Here is a 16,345-nt window from a genome sequence, read left to right as displayed (position 1 = left end):
TTTGTGCAAATGTGTGTGTGTGTGTGTGTGTGTAGCTGTGATCTGTTGCTGTGCTGAATGAAAGAACACCTTAAGTCGCAGACATGCTGCTGCCTACTGTGAGTGTATCTGCGTAGGCGTTTAGATTCTGTAAGATTCACGTCAGTGGAAGCGCTTCACCTACACACACATCACCATCTGCACACACACACAGTCACACAATGCTAGAAATAGCTGCTCTATATTTGAATGAGTACAGTCAGAGTCAATGTCTAATCAATGCCCCGGCTCTTCTGACGACTGCAGACAGAAAAACAGAACACGTCGCTGGATGGATGGATTAATCAGACGGAAATATACAGCTTGCACTGAATAAAAATGGTCAGAAAACAAAACAAGGAGTGGGAAAAGAGAATGACTGCATTAACGGAAGGCACCTCATTTGGTAACTAAAAAAGTCACACAAAGTTTAGCCCACTCGTGCCTTCACATACTAGTTTTCTATTGCATCAACATCAAACTCAACTTGTGAAGAAGTCTTTTGAATTTGTCCTAGCAGTCATGAAAGAATGCAATTGAAATTCGGTGATGATGTGAACCCTGGTGAAACCCATTTCCCATACTGATTCACGTTATTTCAACTCCTATTAGAGCAGGAGATGACAATTACAAGAAGATTTAACCTTTAGGATACTGAAACTGAAGACTCATTCGGTAAAATGCTGAGGGCAGATTAAACTGATCCAAAGACAGAACGCAGCCTTCACAACAAGGGCTTCCCTGTTTTTAAGCAATGGATATGACAAACTGATTCTTATGAAGCCTTGAAATCGTGTTGTCTGGTCTCTCTATGTTGCCCTTTTGTTTTTGTTGGTAATTATCACTTTGGCCACGTGACACCTGAGGAAAATGAACATCTTGGCTAACATTGACACATCTTAATGTGCATTTTCCTGAAAGAAAACAGCTACCAAACAGATCAGACACTTTGAAAGAATCCACCAAGAGCACAGAACCGATGCTATCCCATTTTCCTACACTGAAATCTGTATCTTACCATCTAAAACTCACTTTAGTCACTGTTTTAAAGCCCAGTGATCTTTGTTAGAGGACAGAAATGCAGGAATATTTACTCATGTTAAGCCTCAATGCTTGATGAGATTGTTGTTATTTACTTAAATTTGATTCCTCATTGATGAAGTACATGCCTGAAGTATTAAAATAAACTAAATCTGTAATTTCTGACAATGAATGAAGAGAAATGAACCTCAAAAGTACAAAAGTATGCCAGCATGTATATTACCTGTTGTGTAATGCTGTAAATTTATTCCAAACTCAAGCCAGAAACTCAAACATTCAACTGTAAGCAGTCATTTATGCAGATTGGGCAACAGTGCAGAAGATTTCACAGCAGCTTAGATAAAGTTTTTTTTTTTTTTTTTTTACTTGGAGCATGATGAGAATAAAATGCATTTACAGGAAGTAGAACAAAAAGACTAATTTACGAGTGGTTCTGTCTTCTGTCATGTGAAGTCAGAACTTAAATCACAACTACAGGGTTTCAGAATGTGACTGTGACTTCATATACATTCATTACACTGACCAATATAACACACATCGGCCTGTGCAGCATGCCTTTAAATGCAGCTCATTAGCTTGATTAACCACTATGTTGAATTAGAATAACACCAGTTGCTACTATGTGTACACTGCAGATAGATAGTGTCCTCTATCAAAACTGAAAGCTGCTGATATATTCTAAAATACTCCTCTTTTCAGTCAGTGTCAGCTTTGCAGAGGAAGGCGCAGCCAACAACCTATATTTAGCCGAACGCAACTGAGCAGTAATGACATGTGCTCAGGTGAAGAGCAGGAAGGACAAAGGAAGAACTGCAGGCGCTCACGAGCTCAGCTGTATAATCATGACATTCACATGGTGCACAAGCTCTGAGGAAGATGAAGGCAGAGCAGCATGAACAGTCCTCATGTTACTGGAGGGGCTTTTAATTCTTCAGTTAATCAGCTTGTTGGCACGCGACTGGAATTTAGGGCTTGATTTACTTTTAGATGATAAGGAGTTATGACAGGGCAACACATCGCCTTAGTAGTTACACTTTAGCTACAGTGATGTACCATTCCTACATACTACAGTGAATATCAGATGGTAGTAGAGCATTTAAATGGTGACTGAGTGTTTTAGGTGGCTCCTACAAGTTTCCAGCATCAATCTCATGCTGCTTTTCAATTAACATGACAGCAGTAGAAGTAGTTTCCAGCACAAACTGTCAATTTTAGATCAAGATACAAATTGTGTAACACAATGATCGTGCTTCAGCTATGTGGGAAGCTGATATCTGCATTTTGAATTCTTCTCCAATTATTGTTGCTCACCCCCTTTCTAAAACATACCTTTATCTTCTAGTTTACTGTAACTGGAACCTTTAATTGCTAAATGAACATCATGCTGTGTTGAAGGAGACCATAAACAAGTGATTGAAACCATAAACTCATTAGGAAAATGTTTAGTGAGTTGGCAAATCAGTTGAGAAGTGAGACCTCTTCTCATAGACTTCTACAAGAACTGGCTTCTTTTTGCAGCCAGCTGAGTCGCCCCCTGCTGGCTGTTAGAAAAAATGCAGTCATTTCCACATTAGCTGAAGGTGACATGCATCGTTTACCTCCAGTCTATGGGTTTGACTGGTACTCTTTCAACTACGTCTTGATTTTTGACAACAGGCAAAAGCAGTCAGTGGCTACAACAGGTCTGAAATTAGGTGAGAAAACTTTTATGTAGCATATGTGGTCATCTGCTTTGGACGTTCTCATATTAAAGCCCACGGACACGAGCACACACAAGAGCAAAGCCTTACCCGTTATGCTCGGATTACTTTCTTGGGTGTTGCTAATGGATATCCCTACAGGTAGTGGGACAGGAAGTAAAAAGTTGGTCTCGCAGCTCCCTTGATGCCTCTTCGGAGGTGGCGATGCTGGCAATACAGGTGTCGTCATTAACGGGGATGACAGCATCGTCGCCATCGCAGCAGCAGCTTCGGTGCCATCGGTGACGGTGAGCGAACGCCGAACAGCCACGTGATGGTACGGTGCCCTCGGTGGGCCTGATATCAGGGCAAAATTTGGCACATTGGATGCCATCACTGGTGGGCTTCCCATTCCGGTGGGGTACGCTCCAGCCATTACCATGGGAACAGACAGATGTGAACAGTCAGACATTGCACGTCTTACTGCAGTCCGCTGTGGCTGCTCGCTACTGTGGATTGGTTTTGTTTCTTTGTTCAGTGTGGCGCATGATCCCACTCTCCCATCGCGATTTAAATCCTGTGGCAGGCTGGGACTTGAAACCACGCTCTCCATGACGCCCCTATTTGGTGGAATGCATGATCCTGCCATCCCCTTTTCAGTATGGCTTAACTTTTCTTTCTCCAAATCACCCTTCCCTGCGACACCCAGTCCAACACCAGTAGTAGCTTTATTAGCTGAGGCCACAGGTGGACCTGCTGTAGGCCCTTCAGTGTCACCAGTTTTACTTCCCATGAGATCAGCAGCAGGAAAAGCAGTACCACTAGAATGTATTTTAGCATTTTGTTGTCCTAAATATGGCTTAAGCATTTGATTTCCAGTCATACTTGCAGTGGAATTTTCTGTCTGATTTCCAAACAGGCTCCCAGATGTGGAGGAATGGGCAGATTTCTTCTCATCTTCTTTATTTTCTGATGTGGTACTTGTCGTGATGGTGGGCTTTGGTTTGCTTGTCTCTCCAGACCCTGAAGCCAGTTTCTGAGGGGAAAGTGAGCCCAGGCCATGGCCAGAAAATCCTGTCGCCTTTTGTTGCAGATTACTTTGTCCAAAGTTGAGGCTGGATGCGGGTCTAGAGTCAGAAGTCAGAAATGATCTTCCAAGTGAGACAGAAGGGGAAGGTAATGAAGAGGTAGGGGAGGAATGGGAAGACAAGGGGCTGCTGGGACTCTGTCCTGCGCTCCCTAATGACCCCCCCACCTTATGTCCATCCTCCCTGGGCCTCCACCCTCTGGACTCCTCATCCTCTATCTTCAGCACTGGCATATTGAAGTTCTGTGTTCCTGGCGTCTGGGCCATCAACCTAGATGCAGATGACGTCCCCTCGGTCCTGCTTTGCCCTAATTTCACCTCATCTTCCATCACATTTATTCTGGACCCCGCTTGGGCAGCAGTGGCACCCTGCCCCACCGGTGCCATCTGGCCTTGGCAGTGCCAGTCAGCGTGCCGACCAGAGGCTGGACAGGAGGGCGACAGCGGAGAAGAGGCCAGGACCGCAGGGACACTGGCACCGGAGAGAGCACTGGGAGGCATGTGTTGCTGCTGCTGCTGCTGCTGCTGCTGCTGCTGCTGCTGCTGCTGCTGCTGCTGCTGTTGATGCCCAGTGGAGGTCTGTCCATACCTGCTGCTACCACTAATAATGCCAGGCTGCTGCCAGGGTGAGCCAGACAGGAAGGACATTCTCCCGCACGGTTGGAAATCCTCTTGTCTTTTTCCTCTCTCAGTTTGTTGACAACGTCTCTCTTATTCACTCCTTTCTTGCAGTTGTTTCTTCTTTCTCAGTTTGTCCTCCTGTGTCCTGCTCTTTTCTGCCTCCAGTAAGTGTCGTATTACTCCTGTTGTCCAGGAGGCAGATTTTGTCCTCAGTATCCAAAGTGTTGTGAGCTTAGGAAGTAGAAGAGGCAGTGCATCCTTCTGTTTTCTTTAAAAGTGATGCCTTGCAGTTGTGTGTCACTGCGTTGATGCGTGCAAAGTGCGTGTGTGTGTGTGTTTGTGCAAAGTGCATGTGTGTTTGCAGGCAAACGCAAAAGAAGTGCATGTGAGTGAGTGTGCGTGTCTGGTCGTCTCGGCTTCTCTCTGAACACTGCACGGATCAGCTGTGGGGCTAAATTGCACCTTGCTCTCTCTCTCCCTGTCTCTTTATCTCTGTCTCTCTCTCTCTGTCTGACATCACACAGTCACATGACAGCCCGGAATATTCCCTCATTCGCTGGAGCAAAATTTCAGCATCTTGCCCCTAGCGACAAACGCGCCACAACCATGCACACTTGTAAGCACAAGAATCGCACGCATACAGTGGCAGACATACACGCACACACAAACAGATCAATGGCTGTCACAGTTACTCAGCCGCCATGTGACAACCACCGTTCACATGTTGCTTCATAGTGAGAGACACAAGCAGAGATTAGTGAGCCATAGCTCAAGACTATAATCAGCCTGATGAGACTCTGATTGGACTTCTTCAGCTCACAACTGGAAACTAAAGGGGGAGAAAGAAAACTACATCACATATATTTTCAAGCTACAATTTACCTCATTGATGTCATGGAATGGCATTGTGTACGCACAAATAGTTGTGTTCCCTGAACCTTCTGTCCTTGCTTTGATTATTAATTTATGCTTATTCACTGAAATTATTTCATCCGTCTCACATTTTCACTTTTAAAAGTTCTTTTTTTTTAACAGAGTTAAATTAGCTGATTAACTTCATTAGGTAAAGTTTTATTTTCAGTATATGCACAGTTCAATATGGCAAATCTTGATGTATCAGGTAAATCTAGCAAATAGCAATGTGAAAATAATGTTGAAGACGTCAGATGCATCTAATCTATTATGCATGCTGTCCCCACACTGGAGCCAAAATTACTACTTTGCAGTTCAGTGCCATCACCAGTTCTCCTTTATATATTTCCCTTAATTCGATCAGTTGTTTATTTTTTTAGTATCTATTCTGTCAACACTAAGTCTAAATCCAATCAATGTCGTACATAATACACACGCCATGCAAATTAGCTGTAGTACCGGCTTATGCCACCAGATGGAGCCTTATACTTACACTACAAAGCTTTAGCTGGTAAAGGGGCACCATGAAAAAGTCTTCTGTGATTCTAAATCACAGCACACACATTAAATTCAGCCAGGATCAGCTAACATGACAGCTGCTTTTGCTGCTATCTGACTTGCACAAGCAAAAGCACACCTTTTACTGAACATTGAGCCAGCCCCTGATGTCACACATCAGACAGACAGGTGTTACTCTGCCAACAAAACAAACAACTGTTATGACTCACAAAGGTAAAGTTTAATTACCAGGTTGCAGTATGTGTCAGCTAAAAAAGCAGTCTACCAGTTTGATATGTGGCCTTTCAAAACAACACAGGGCTACTAACAGAGGGGTGCATGCTGTTGGTGTTGCCTCTTTAAAAGTCAATCACAAAAACTACAAAAATATGGCTCATGAACTAATTTTTTTTTTTGATCAACATTGAAATGCTTCACTCTGGGGTACCGATCACCACTTTTACTTTTCACTTTTCAAACCTTTAACTCAGACTACAGAGCCTAAATTAAAGGATAATTACTATTTTCAGGTTCTGCTTACTGTTCTAAAGCTTCACTCATAAGATGGTGTGAACACAATAGTGCACGTGTGACACGTGCATCTAATACAAGCTGCAATACTTGAGAGAAGATAAAGTCACACATACATGCTTGCAGTGATTTCATCAATAAACAATTTGGCGAAGACACCTGTTGACCCTTATTTTAATTTTAAAAATAAAATAAACAAAAATAAGACTAAAGCTAAGTTAAAAAAAAAAACACTTGAAAACAAAAACTACAACCAACTGGATTCCATTTCTTGCCAGTAAAAAAACGTAATGACATGGATCATGGATGAATGGAAATCTAATTATGTAACAGCTGCCATTTATAAACCATTTGTAGCCAAAATTGAGGCAGAAAAGTGTACAGTATGGCATTAAATGGTCTTTTTTAAGTAACACGGTCTGAGTCCAGCCAACAGCAGCCATCTTTTATATGCACTGCCAACTGTTAGACTTGGTCTGTGATGGTATTAGGCATCATCTGTACCAAATCATTACATTTTAATGCTCTATATGGCCATCTAACAGCCAAGATGTAAGCCCTCTCCTACAATTCCCCTGTGACACACCACTAATTATATCAATGTGAAGTGCAACGCTGTCCAAGACCACTTCATTCAATATATGAAACATACATCGCTATAGTTTTGTTTGACATAGGTTTCTCCCCGTTCAGTGCTAAAAAAGAAGTGGATCTTTTCCACTTTAAGAATGGTGCAATATTCTACCACACTCTGCTTAGGATTTGTATTACAGCTTTGCAAGGAGGATTAAAACTCCTGTGACAGCAAACGGTCTCATTTTCCACTCTGCCTCTACTGTACGTACCCATTTTCTGCCTGCTACTGACTGCTGAGACTTAACTCAGAAACTGTATGTATGTGTGTGCATGCGTGTGTGTGTGTGTGTGTGTGTGTGTGTGTGTGTGTGTGTGTGTGTGTGTGTGTGTGTGTGTGTGTGTGTGTGTGTGTGTGTGTGTGGTCAGGTGCTGGCTATACTTGTGGGGACCAAATGTCCCCACAACTGTAGGAAAACCGAAAACAATGTCACTTGTGGGGACCTCATTTTGGTCCCCACAAGTTTAAACAGTGTTTTCTTGGCCATGTTGTTGTTACTGAAAAAAGTAAAAGTGCAAAAACGTTTCTTTAGGGTTAAGCATTGTTTTGGTCTGGGTTAGAGTCAATGGTATGTCCCCACAATGATAGAAAAACATAATATGTGTGCGTGTGTGTGTGTGTATCAGTATTACATCTACCACAAGTCATGAGCTCAAGTGATGCAAATGAAAACATTCTAACGCTGCTTCCAGAGCAACCTGACGTTTTGTGCAGCACTCGTATCATGAACACCACGGGCACTGCAGTGAGCATAAATTGACTTCAAGGAGTGCAACCATCTGGTATTCAGTATTCTCTCTTGACAGAAGCTACTAGAGATTCTTGTGTTCGCTGAAAGCAAGAGGCAACCTTTCCGAAGGACCAAGGTCATGTTCGAAAGGGACCATTTCTCTCGCAATATGCACAACATGCATCACAAAACTCTACAGTGCTGAGTCAGAACATTACAACCACTCATATATGATGTGCTGGACAGTAAGCCGTGATGTTATATGTGGAAAAAATGTGGAGTAGTAAAGAGCTGAACACGCTGGAAAAGGGCTTAATCCATTTGATCTGGATTTATCAGTCCGTAAAAAGTACCATTACTATATATATCACAGCCATGCACATGGTCCAGTAGGGACCTCCAACACCTTCTAGTAGGCTTAGAAGGCCCATTATCATTCCAGTCTATCAAAGCTCTGCATTCGGTGGGTGGATGGGCTGGAAGTTGAAGTCGGCAATAGTAGTAAATTTTGGTTTGAGTCTTGACGTGACTTTTGCTTCCCCTTGCTTGGTTAGGCACCTAATTGGCTGAGTTTTAGGCACCAAAACTCCTTGGACAAGTTAGGGAAAAGTCCATGGTTTGAGTTAAAATGCACCTATTACAAAAGAGTTCTGGTTCCTCTAGAGATGTTATGTGCACAAGACCAAAAGAGGTCACCTACTCTACTTTCTGTTTATCAATGATCAGAACAGATGTTAAAGCACCTACTAAGCCTACTACAGTGTGGTGGAGCCCCTTACTAGCTCACATGTGTAGAAATTTTATGCGCTAATTATGAACCATTTAATCAGCTGATAACACTCAAACTGGCTGCTAAATCAAAATTAGCAAAGCTTGCAGCAGTTTGGATAAAATTCCAAAAGTGTCCTGGGGAGGAAAAATATTTCAGTCAGACTCCCAATCACTGTCTAACCTTCTTCTGCAACTTTTCTATTTCCTCTCTCTGCTCTAAGCCCCTCAAATCAGACATGTTCATGAGCAAAACTAGCCATGGTAGCAGTCAACTGACCTGAATTTGTGAATTTACCCAGGATTCAACCCCACTCTTCTACATGAAAGTCCTCTGACCAAACCACTGCACCACCACACCATGTTCTCACTGCAAACTTTATTGATCTTCATACTATCTCACCTGCTCTGGGTGTAAAGCCCTATGATTGGCTGAAATCACCTAGGCTAGATTTTGTAGAACCTGAAAATGGCACCAAGAATAGGTGCACAAGTCAAGTCTCATTTTAGGCAACTTGAAATACAACATGCAGAAAGGTTACTATGGAATATTTGCCCAGTAGTACCAATGGTGTCTTACCACCTTGAGATATCTTTACCGTCCAAACTCTAACCCTGTTTTGGCTCAGTAGTGTATGCTTAGTATGGTTTCTTGCTGGCTAAGAAGCTCCCCTCTACAACCACTATTGGGATATTAGTGTCATAACAATGTGAAAGTGACGATACAACAGAAAGTGTTCAGCTCTCTCTGAGGACAGAGACAGTGGTAGAAAGCGCTGACAGCTGCAGAGCATGTAGACGGTGGTTAATCTCTCTGGAGGAAGTTAGGAACTGCTGGGAATCAGCTGTCAGAGAGCCTCCCACTGAAACACCATTTTAAACAAATGGCTGATAAAAAAAAAAAAAAGATTTCTCTCAAGTTGTGCACCGCGCATGACAGTCGAGCTTCTCCCACCAACCACACTTCGCCACCAACACACCCGAGGCCTGCGCCGAAATAACAAGAGCAGCTCGTCAAGCATGACTGAAAATGAATGAGTATGATTACATAATCCTCCATAAACAATTTGTCTACTGTAACCACAGAGGAACAGTGAGCCAAAGAGACGAAGAGGAAGACATTAGACTTTTGTTTAGCTTCAATAGACTTGGAAAGGCTGGCTATTATGCAAGAAACACGGGCAGCACTTCTGTTAAAGTTTGAGGTGGCTTGATTCAAATGGAATCTGGGCTAAGTAGAGAACTTTGAAGATGCTAAGAGATGCAGGCATTTTAGAGAATACAACAGCTAGAATAAAATGTGAAAGACGTTAAGGTCTGACCCTTGTATTCAGTCCTGTCCTTCACATCACTTTCACATGATTAGAGATCAAATCAGATTGTCTCCTGGTGAAACTAAAAATATCCTGGTATGTTCATTAGGTCTTTGTTCTACTGTCATGTCTGAAAGCCTGTGGCAGTGACCTTTAGCTAACACTGATGTACGTGTCAATGCTGCTGCACTGAGAGTTGTCATTTGCCTCCCTAATTCACACTGCTGGGAAAACGTTTGCACAGCAAGCGCAGGGTTCCCTTCATTTTCTCATGTACAAAAGTAGATTTGTTGGATTTAGGTTTTCCAGTTTGCTCAATGACTTTCTTCACCACAATTGTTATATTTTAAACACTTGTACTGTTGTTGAGGCATTTCTAAATGACACCTGATGATCCTCATTCCAGAACTTATGACTGATTTTTTCTGTCCTAATTTCACAATTTGGTTTTTAAATCAAATTGCAAAGAATATCAGAGATAATGATAATCAACTGTATGTTAGTCAAGCAAACAGACCCTCAGAATTACCTTCATTTATGCCTAAATTTGTCTTATATCTTCATCTGAGTTTCAATTATAAACAAACATGATCTAGTTTAACTGTTTTTGATTCAATTTATGCTTGTGCCTCCATCTGTGCCTGTTAGTTCTAAATGGGTTAACAAATAACCCACAGATCGTTGTATTGTTTTTAAGAAGAGATTGTAGGTCATTAGCATCCTCACAATTCTGTATTTAAATAGAATTGAAGTAGTCAACTGCTGGACTTTGGCTGTACTTTAATTTGTACACGCTTTCCATCAATGGAACTCAAACACAGTAGGAAGCTCTAAGTTCTCCAGAAGTCCTGTTCTATGTCTGACCACTGTGCTTGGGATATCTCCGGAAGAATCTCATTGACACGATGCTAAATGACTGCTGTATCTATACCTGTGATATATTATGTCACAGGCAGCGTTTCGGGAAACTCAAGAAGCATAAACCAGCAAACCCACTGTGTTTTTCCCATCGCGCTATGAATCTGTCAAAAAATGTTGTTGTGTTATTAGCCAAAGCACACTGTGTTTGTCTATGGTTGACTGTGATGAATATCAGATCACATTTTACGACCAATTAATACAGAAAACCAGAACATTGTTGAGTGTTCGTGCACTTAATCTTGACAAGTAACACTGACTAAAAATATGTGTAACATGTCTGTGTGACTGACACAAATTGTGCCAATCAGGTGCTAAAGTTTGATAAGTGTTCTACCTTAATTGCCTCCCTGAGATGTGCATCATTGCCACTGCTGCAGCTGTTGATTATCCTGGGAAAGTGCAAGTCACACCGAATCTAAAAATATGCGTGTAATCTTTGAGATATAACTCAGAGAAACAGGACAACTTTTGATGCAAATTAGATTTTAATGGCCTCCATGAAGTGTGCGTCGTTGCAGCTCCAGCTTCTGTCCATGTTAATAAGAACAAACCATCGGGGTAAACTACAACAACCACTATACTGGCTGTCACCTGTCTCTTCTACTGCATACAGTATCTTTGGCTACATCCAAACTAACTCTAAAAACTAATTTTTAGAACTGAAGAAGCCGCTGGGATGAGAGGCGAAACGTCTTCAAGATCACAAGAATAAGTCCAGTTGCCTGAACTAAACCCTTCACCTTAAGATGACCTGGATGACTGAGAACCTTCACAGACATATTCATTCTGGAAACAATCACTTTGCTGTATGATATTAGAAAAAATGACACTGCAATATTTTGTTTTTGTGCAATGTAAACTGTGAAATAATAACTGTAACAACTGTAGCCCAGTGGTGAACTTGGCTTCCACTTCTACTTAACATGAGGGGTTACATTTAATCCTTTGCAACACCTTAATAGGTCCCAAAAGTATTTATAAACAGCTATGTAGTTACTTTTTACTTACTAATGGTGACCTGAATTTCATTTGGGATTACTTTATGTGCATGGATACGAGATAAATAATGCTCTAAGGACTTTTGACATTACTGTATGTAGTCCTGCATCATTTTACTATTGCTGTAATCCATTGTTTTTTTATTGGTCATTGTGAGCAATCCTACCCGTATTGTGAAAGATGATTGGCTGTTAGTGTGTCTGGGGGTGGGTCCTCCTGACCTGAAGGAGTGAAACCGGAGAGAATGTACGGGAACGTGGCGTTCTTTTCTAAGTTCTATCTTGGTGGATTAGCAAGTGACGGCCGGAGCAAAGCCAAAGCAAGCGGGGCACAGACTCGACAACCCCGAGCAGGCAGCTCCGAGAACGGTGCTGAGGACCCGTGAGTTCAGCAGCAGAAGTGGTGAGATTGAGACCGGAAGACCGACCGCGGGAGCAGTGGACGGACGCGGACGAGCGGAAGCTAGCCCGGCTCATGCTAGCCTGGCTTATGCTAGCACAGTGGCTAGCGTCCCACGGCATTGCACTCCTGCCTTCAGAGTGTGGATATTTCGCCGTACACAGTGTTTTTGTTGGTGATATTTCACGGTACTCAATGTTTTTGTTGGTGATACTTCAGCGCATTCAATGTTTTGTTGGACCAAACAGGTCCAGAACGTGAGTAAACTTGGCCGTATGTACGTGTGTGTGGGCCCACCACTGCTGCTTCTACTGGTGAGACAAAGTTCGCGCCATTGGTTCTATTGCTTGGTGACTTTGCTATGTTTGTGTATTGGACGTTGTGATTGTGGTGTTAAATCTATAGAGGAATTCTATCTTTAATTGGTTGTGAGAGGGATAAATTTAGATTGACGCAAACTGGTCATTATGACTATCGGGAGAAATTGAGGTGAAGCTAAAAAGTTTTATATCTAAGAGACAAAATGCTATTAATTTCTTTTTTAGGTAAGGTTTGAGTTATGTCTTGCTTCATGTTTTTGTCTTACAAAACAAATAACCTGAATTAATTACATTCTATGGTCATGCAAAAATAACAATCGTGCGCCTTCTAATTGTATCAAGCACCTGAAAAGATTGTAGCATTATTTGTTTGAGTTATGTCTTAATTAGCGACCGAGCACCAAAGGCATGCAGGACCCTCTTGAAAGTCATGGGTTTCTTCGCTTTATGTTGTCTCCTGTTTTTTGAGTTACAATTTTGAAGAAAATTTAAAATATGCACACACATCAGGACCGGCGAAAAATTTGACATTTTATGGAACTTGCATAGGTGCGAGCCAAAATGGATTAATAGCGCCTGCGACCAGGATGTGTCACCTAGAGCTATGAAATTTGGTAGGCATAAGTAACTCGTCAAGATGTTCAAAAGCTATAAACTCAAACAGGAAATTTGGCCATAATGTACAAAAAGTATGAGTGATCAAAAATGATCAAAATCCTCCACAAAAGTCTGAGAATGTGGAAATGGTGGCTGGCGGAATTTCGACAATTCGACATTACACAGGAAATGCTGTGTAACTGGCCTGTACATGTTCCATCTGCCTCAAACTTTACATGTGTGACCGCAGTCTGGCCATGATAACATACCTAGGCCGATATACACTCTCAGTCGCAGCGCCACCTAGTGAGCATGTTTGGATTCACTGACCAGCAAGAATGTGAGCACCTGTTCAATGCAGCTTTAGTTAATAATGGAGTTTCTGCAATGTGACCATTACAAATGCGTACATTACAATGTAGAGATGTATTGTTGCCATGTTGATATCCTAAACTGTGCTATTAGTCGTCTACACATATATAAGAGTATTTTACCTTTTCGGTACTCATATTTCTTTATCATACTTTCCGTTGACAGTCACTGCAGTTGTGGCAGAGCTGCAATACAAAGTGCTCGTCTGCAGTCGGCAGCAACTCGGGATTCACTGTTTTGCTCAGAGACACGTTGGGACATGGAGGGGCTGAGGGTCAAATCCCTAGAGCACCTATCACTTGACAACCTGTTTCATCACCTGAGCCTTGGCCTCCCTTTAATTGCTATTAGCAGCTGATGGTACATTTAGCTAGGAGCAGCATCGTGCCTCAAGTCAGCAGAACATCACGGAGCTGCTGCGTACTGATGACACACATGTGGCCTCTCTGCAGCACCGTGTGTGGTTAATGTTTTGCAGCCATGTATTCCGCTTTGAAATGAGTTCTGTATTTTACCTGTGCTTCATACAAAGGGACTGTTATTACTTTGATCTGTTTATGTTTTTACTGAAGCTTGTTGTTTTCTACACAATATTTCTACGCTAACCAAATTCCAGATGATAAAATCTTCTATCTCTGTATACACAAGTAGAAATTCTAGCTCATATATTTGAATCTTTGGTTCCAGCTTTCCCCCAATCCCTTCCAATCCTTCTTTTCATTAGTATGCTAATGGTGCACGGCTGTATTTTGCCTACAGTACGCAAAGACTGCTGCGACTTTAAATGGTCTGGAGCAAATCACGTCGGAAAAGTTTAATGCTGAGAAATCTGAGATTGTTGAATATGAATGTGTGAAGATCTCTATTCAACTGAAACTTCGTCTGCTAACAAGCTGGACCACAGAGACGCAGGGGATACAAATAAAAGAATGAGAAATAACAAAGTCACACGTTCAGGAAATGCAGCAGATGAAACCTAATACTCCTGCGGCGCTGTTTACACGCAGACGACAATCGCAGAGGTCACCAGAAGTCCTGCGTTTGAAGGTCATGGATTGTTGAACATCAGCTGGAGAAGGAGGGAGAAAACAGTGCAGCTGGTTGCCCATGGCGCTGGGCAGGGAGAGAGGAGGGAGGGAGGGGGAGAGCGAGCAGGGTGGTGGTGGGGGGGAGGCAGAGGAGACGGAGAGGGGAGGATCTTGTCAGAGATGTTTCTATTTTTACTCTCCGACCTCACTGACTGTCACACCCAGTCCACCCCTTCTCCAGCCCCTTCGTACCTCGCTCTCAGAGTCTCTCTGTTCCCATGGCAACCACCTCCTATGTCTCCCTGACAACGCCACCACCCTCCCCCCACCCGTCTTCGTACCACCGCTGGAGCCTACACACCCCCACAGCCCACCCAATCCACACCCAAACCGGCGGTGCAGCGATTATCACGGTGCCGCAGCGACACGGGGAGTCTGGACAGGAGATGTGACGTGGATGGAGGAGACAGAAAGGGCAAAGAGATGGAGCGGGAGGAGGAATGAAGGGATGGGGGGGGGGGGGGGGGGTGGAGAGAAGGAAAGGACAAGGAGAGATGAGGGAAGACAGGATGAATGAGGTGGAAGACGGAAGAAGCAGCAGGAAGACAGGGATCCTGGAATAGATAAAGATGAGAGATGGTGAAAGGCGACAGATGAAGGAATGGAGGAGAGGTCAAAGTGGGAGAAAAGGAGATTAAATGAAGTAAATACAGACAAAAAGACAAGCAGATAGAGGAATAGGAGACAGATAAAGACAGAAATTGGGGTGAAAAGGAGGGAGATTGTGAGAAAAGGAGGACAAGATGCAGAAATAATCTTCAGAAACTCTCCGTTAGTCCACGTCTAGCTCTGTTGATTTTAATCTAGTTTGTCTCTCTGTGGTCTGGAATTAGTTTAAACGCCTTCCACACCGTATTTAATTACAGACATCAGAGCTGGGAAGAGATAAGTGAAAATATATTTTGCCCTCGTAAAAGCAAGAAACATCCATTTTGAAACCTGCATCCACATTTCAAACCCAAATAGAAGATTGGCAGTTACCTCTGGCCTTTAATTGCAATTTATGCTACATGTCAATGAGTCAGATTTGGCAGGAATAGGGAAGAACTCTTCTACAAACAGCAGATGGGAAGGACGGGAAAGGCTAAAATAAATTATAAATATACAGTAGAAAAAGAGAGGAGGGAAAAGGCAAAAATAAGACAGATAAAGAAGTCAACTTTCAGCTCCACTGCGTTCATTAAGGTGCCCTAAATGAGACCCTGCAGCATGTGGAGCTCCACGTTGGGCTCGTTCATGAGGAAAATTCGGCATTCAAAGAGACACGCAGGGACTGTCATGGCAGAAGAAGCAACCTGAAAGATCCCTCACATGCAGGGAAATGAAATGAGCCCTCATGATGAGAGAGAAGTCTTAATATCTAATGAGAGAACATGAATGGTATGGTGAGGACTCAAAAAAACGCTAAGAAAAAATCTCACCAGCCAGATAATATTGGATTGTAAAGGTTCCTGATTCTGGGAAATTCGCATTTTCTTTTGTTTTGTTCAGATGAGAAGATTGATGCAGCTCTCAGAACTGTCTGTTTAATGAAGCTACAGGTTAGCTTAGCATAGAGACTGGAAACAGCTAGCGAGGTGTTATCCAGAGGTAATAAAACTCATAAACTACACATACACGATATAAAATGTTATTTAGTAAGCTTAAAATTTGCTCACGAATAACAGTCATGCTAGCTGCTTTCATTTATTTCCAGTCTTTATGCTAAGCTAAGCTAATAGGCTACCAGCTGACAGATGTGAAAGTCAGAATAAATTTTTCTTCCCATGCAACACTGAGCAAGAAATCTAAGTATATTTGCCAAAATGTCGTTATAC

General features: G+C 42.5%; 1 protein-coding gene across 3 annotated transcripts in view; it reads right to left on the bottom strand.

The window, feature by feature from the left end:
* Window positions 1-16,345, bottom strand: part of map4l (microtubule associated protein 4 like) — a 126,238-nt gene that overhangs the window by 38,668 nt on the left and 71,225 nt on the right. Inside the window, exon 1 of one of the 3 annotated variants that reach the window (XM_022214170.2) lies at window positions 2,850-4,905. The exons of the other annotated variants lie outside the window; for them this stretch is intronic. Within the exon in view, the coding sequence (XP_022069862.2) occupies window positions 2,850-4,473 (1,624 nt within the window). The 5' untranslated portion in view covers window positions 4,474-4,905. Of the gene's footprint in view, window positions 1-2,849; window positions 4,906-16,345 lie in introns of those variants that run through there. 3 annotated transcript variants of the gene reach the window in all.

The sequence above is a fragment of the Acanthochromis polyacanthus genome, chromosome 9, assembly GCF_021347895.1.
Source record: "Acanthochromis polyacanthus isolate Apoly-LR-REF ecotype Palm Island chromosome 9, KAUST_Apoly_ChrSc, whole genome shotgun sequence".
NCBI lineage: Eukaryota > Metazoa > Chordata > Actinopteri > Pomacentridae > Acanthochromis > Acanthochromis polyacanthus.
This window is presented reverse-complemented; position numbering and strand designations above follow the sequence as displayed.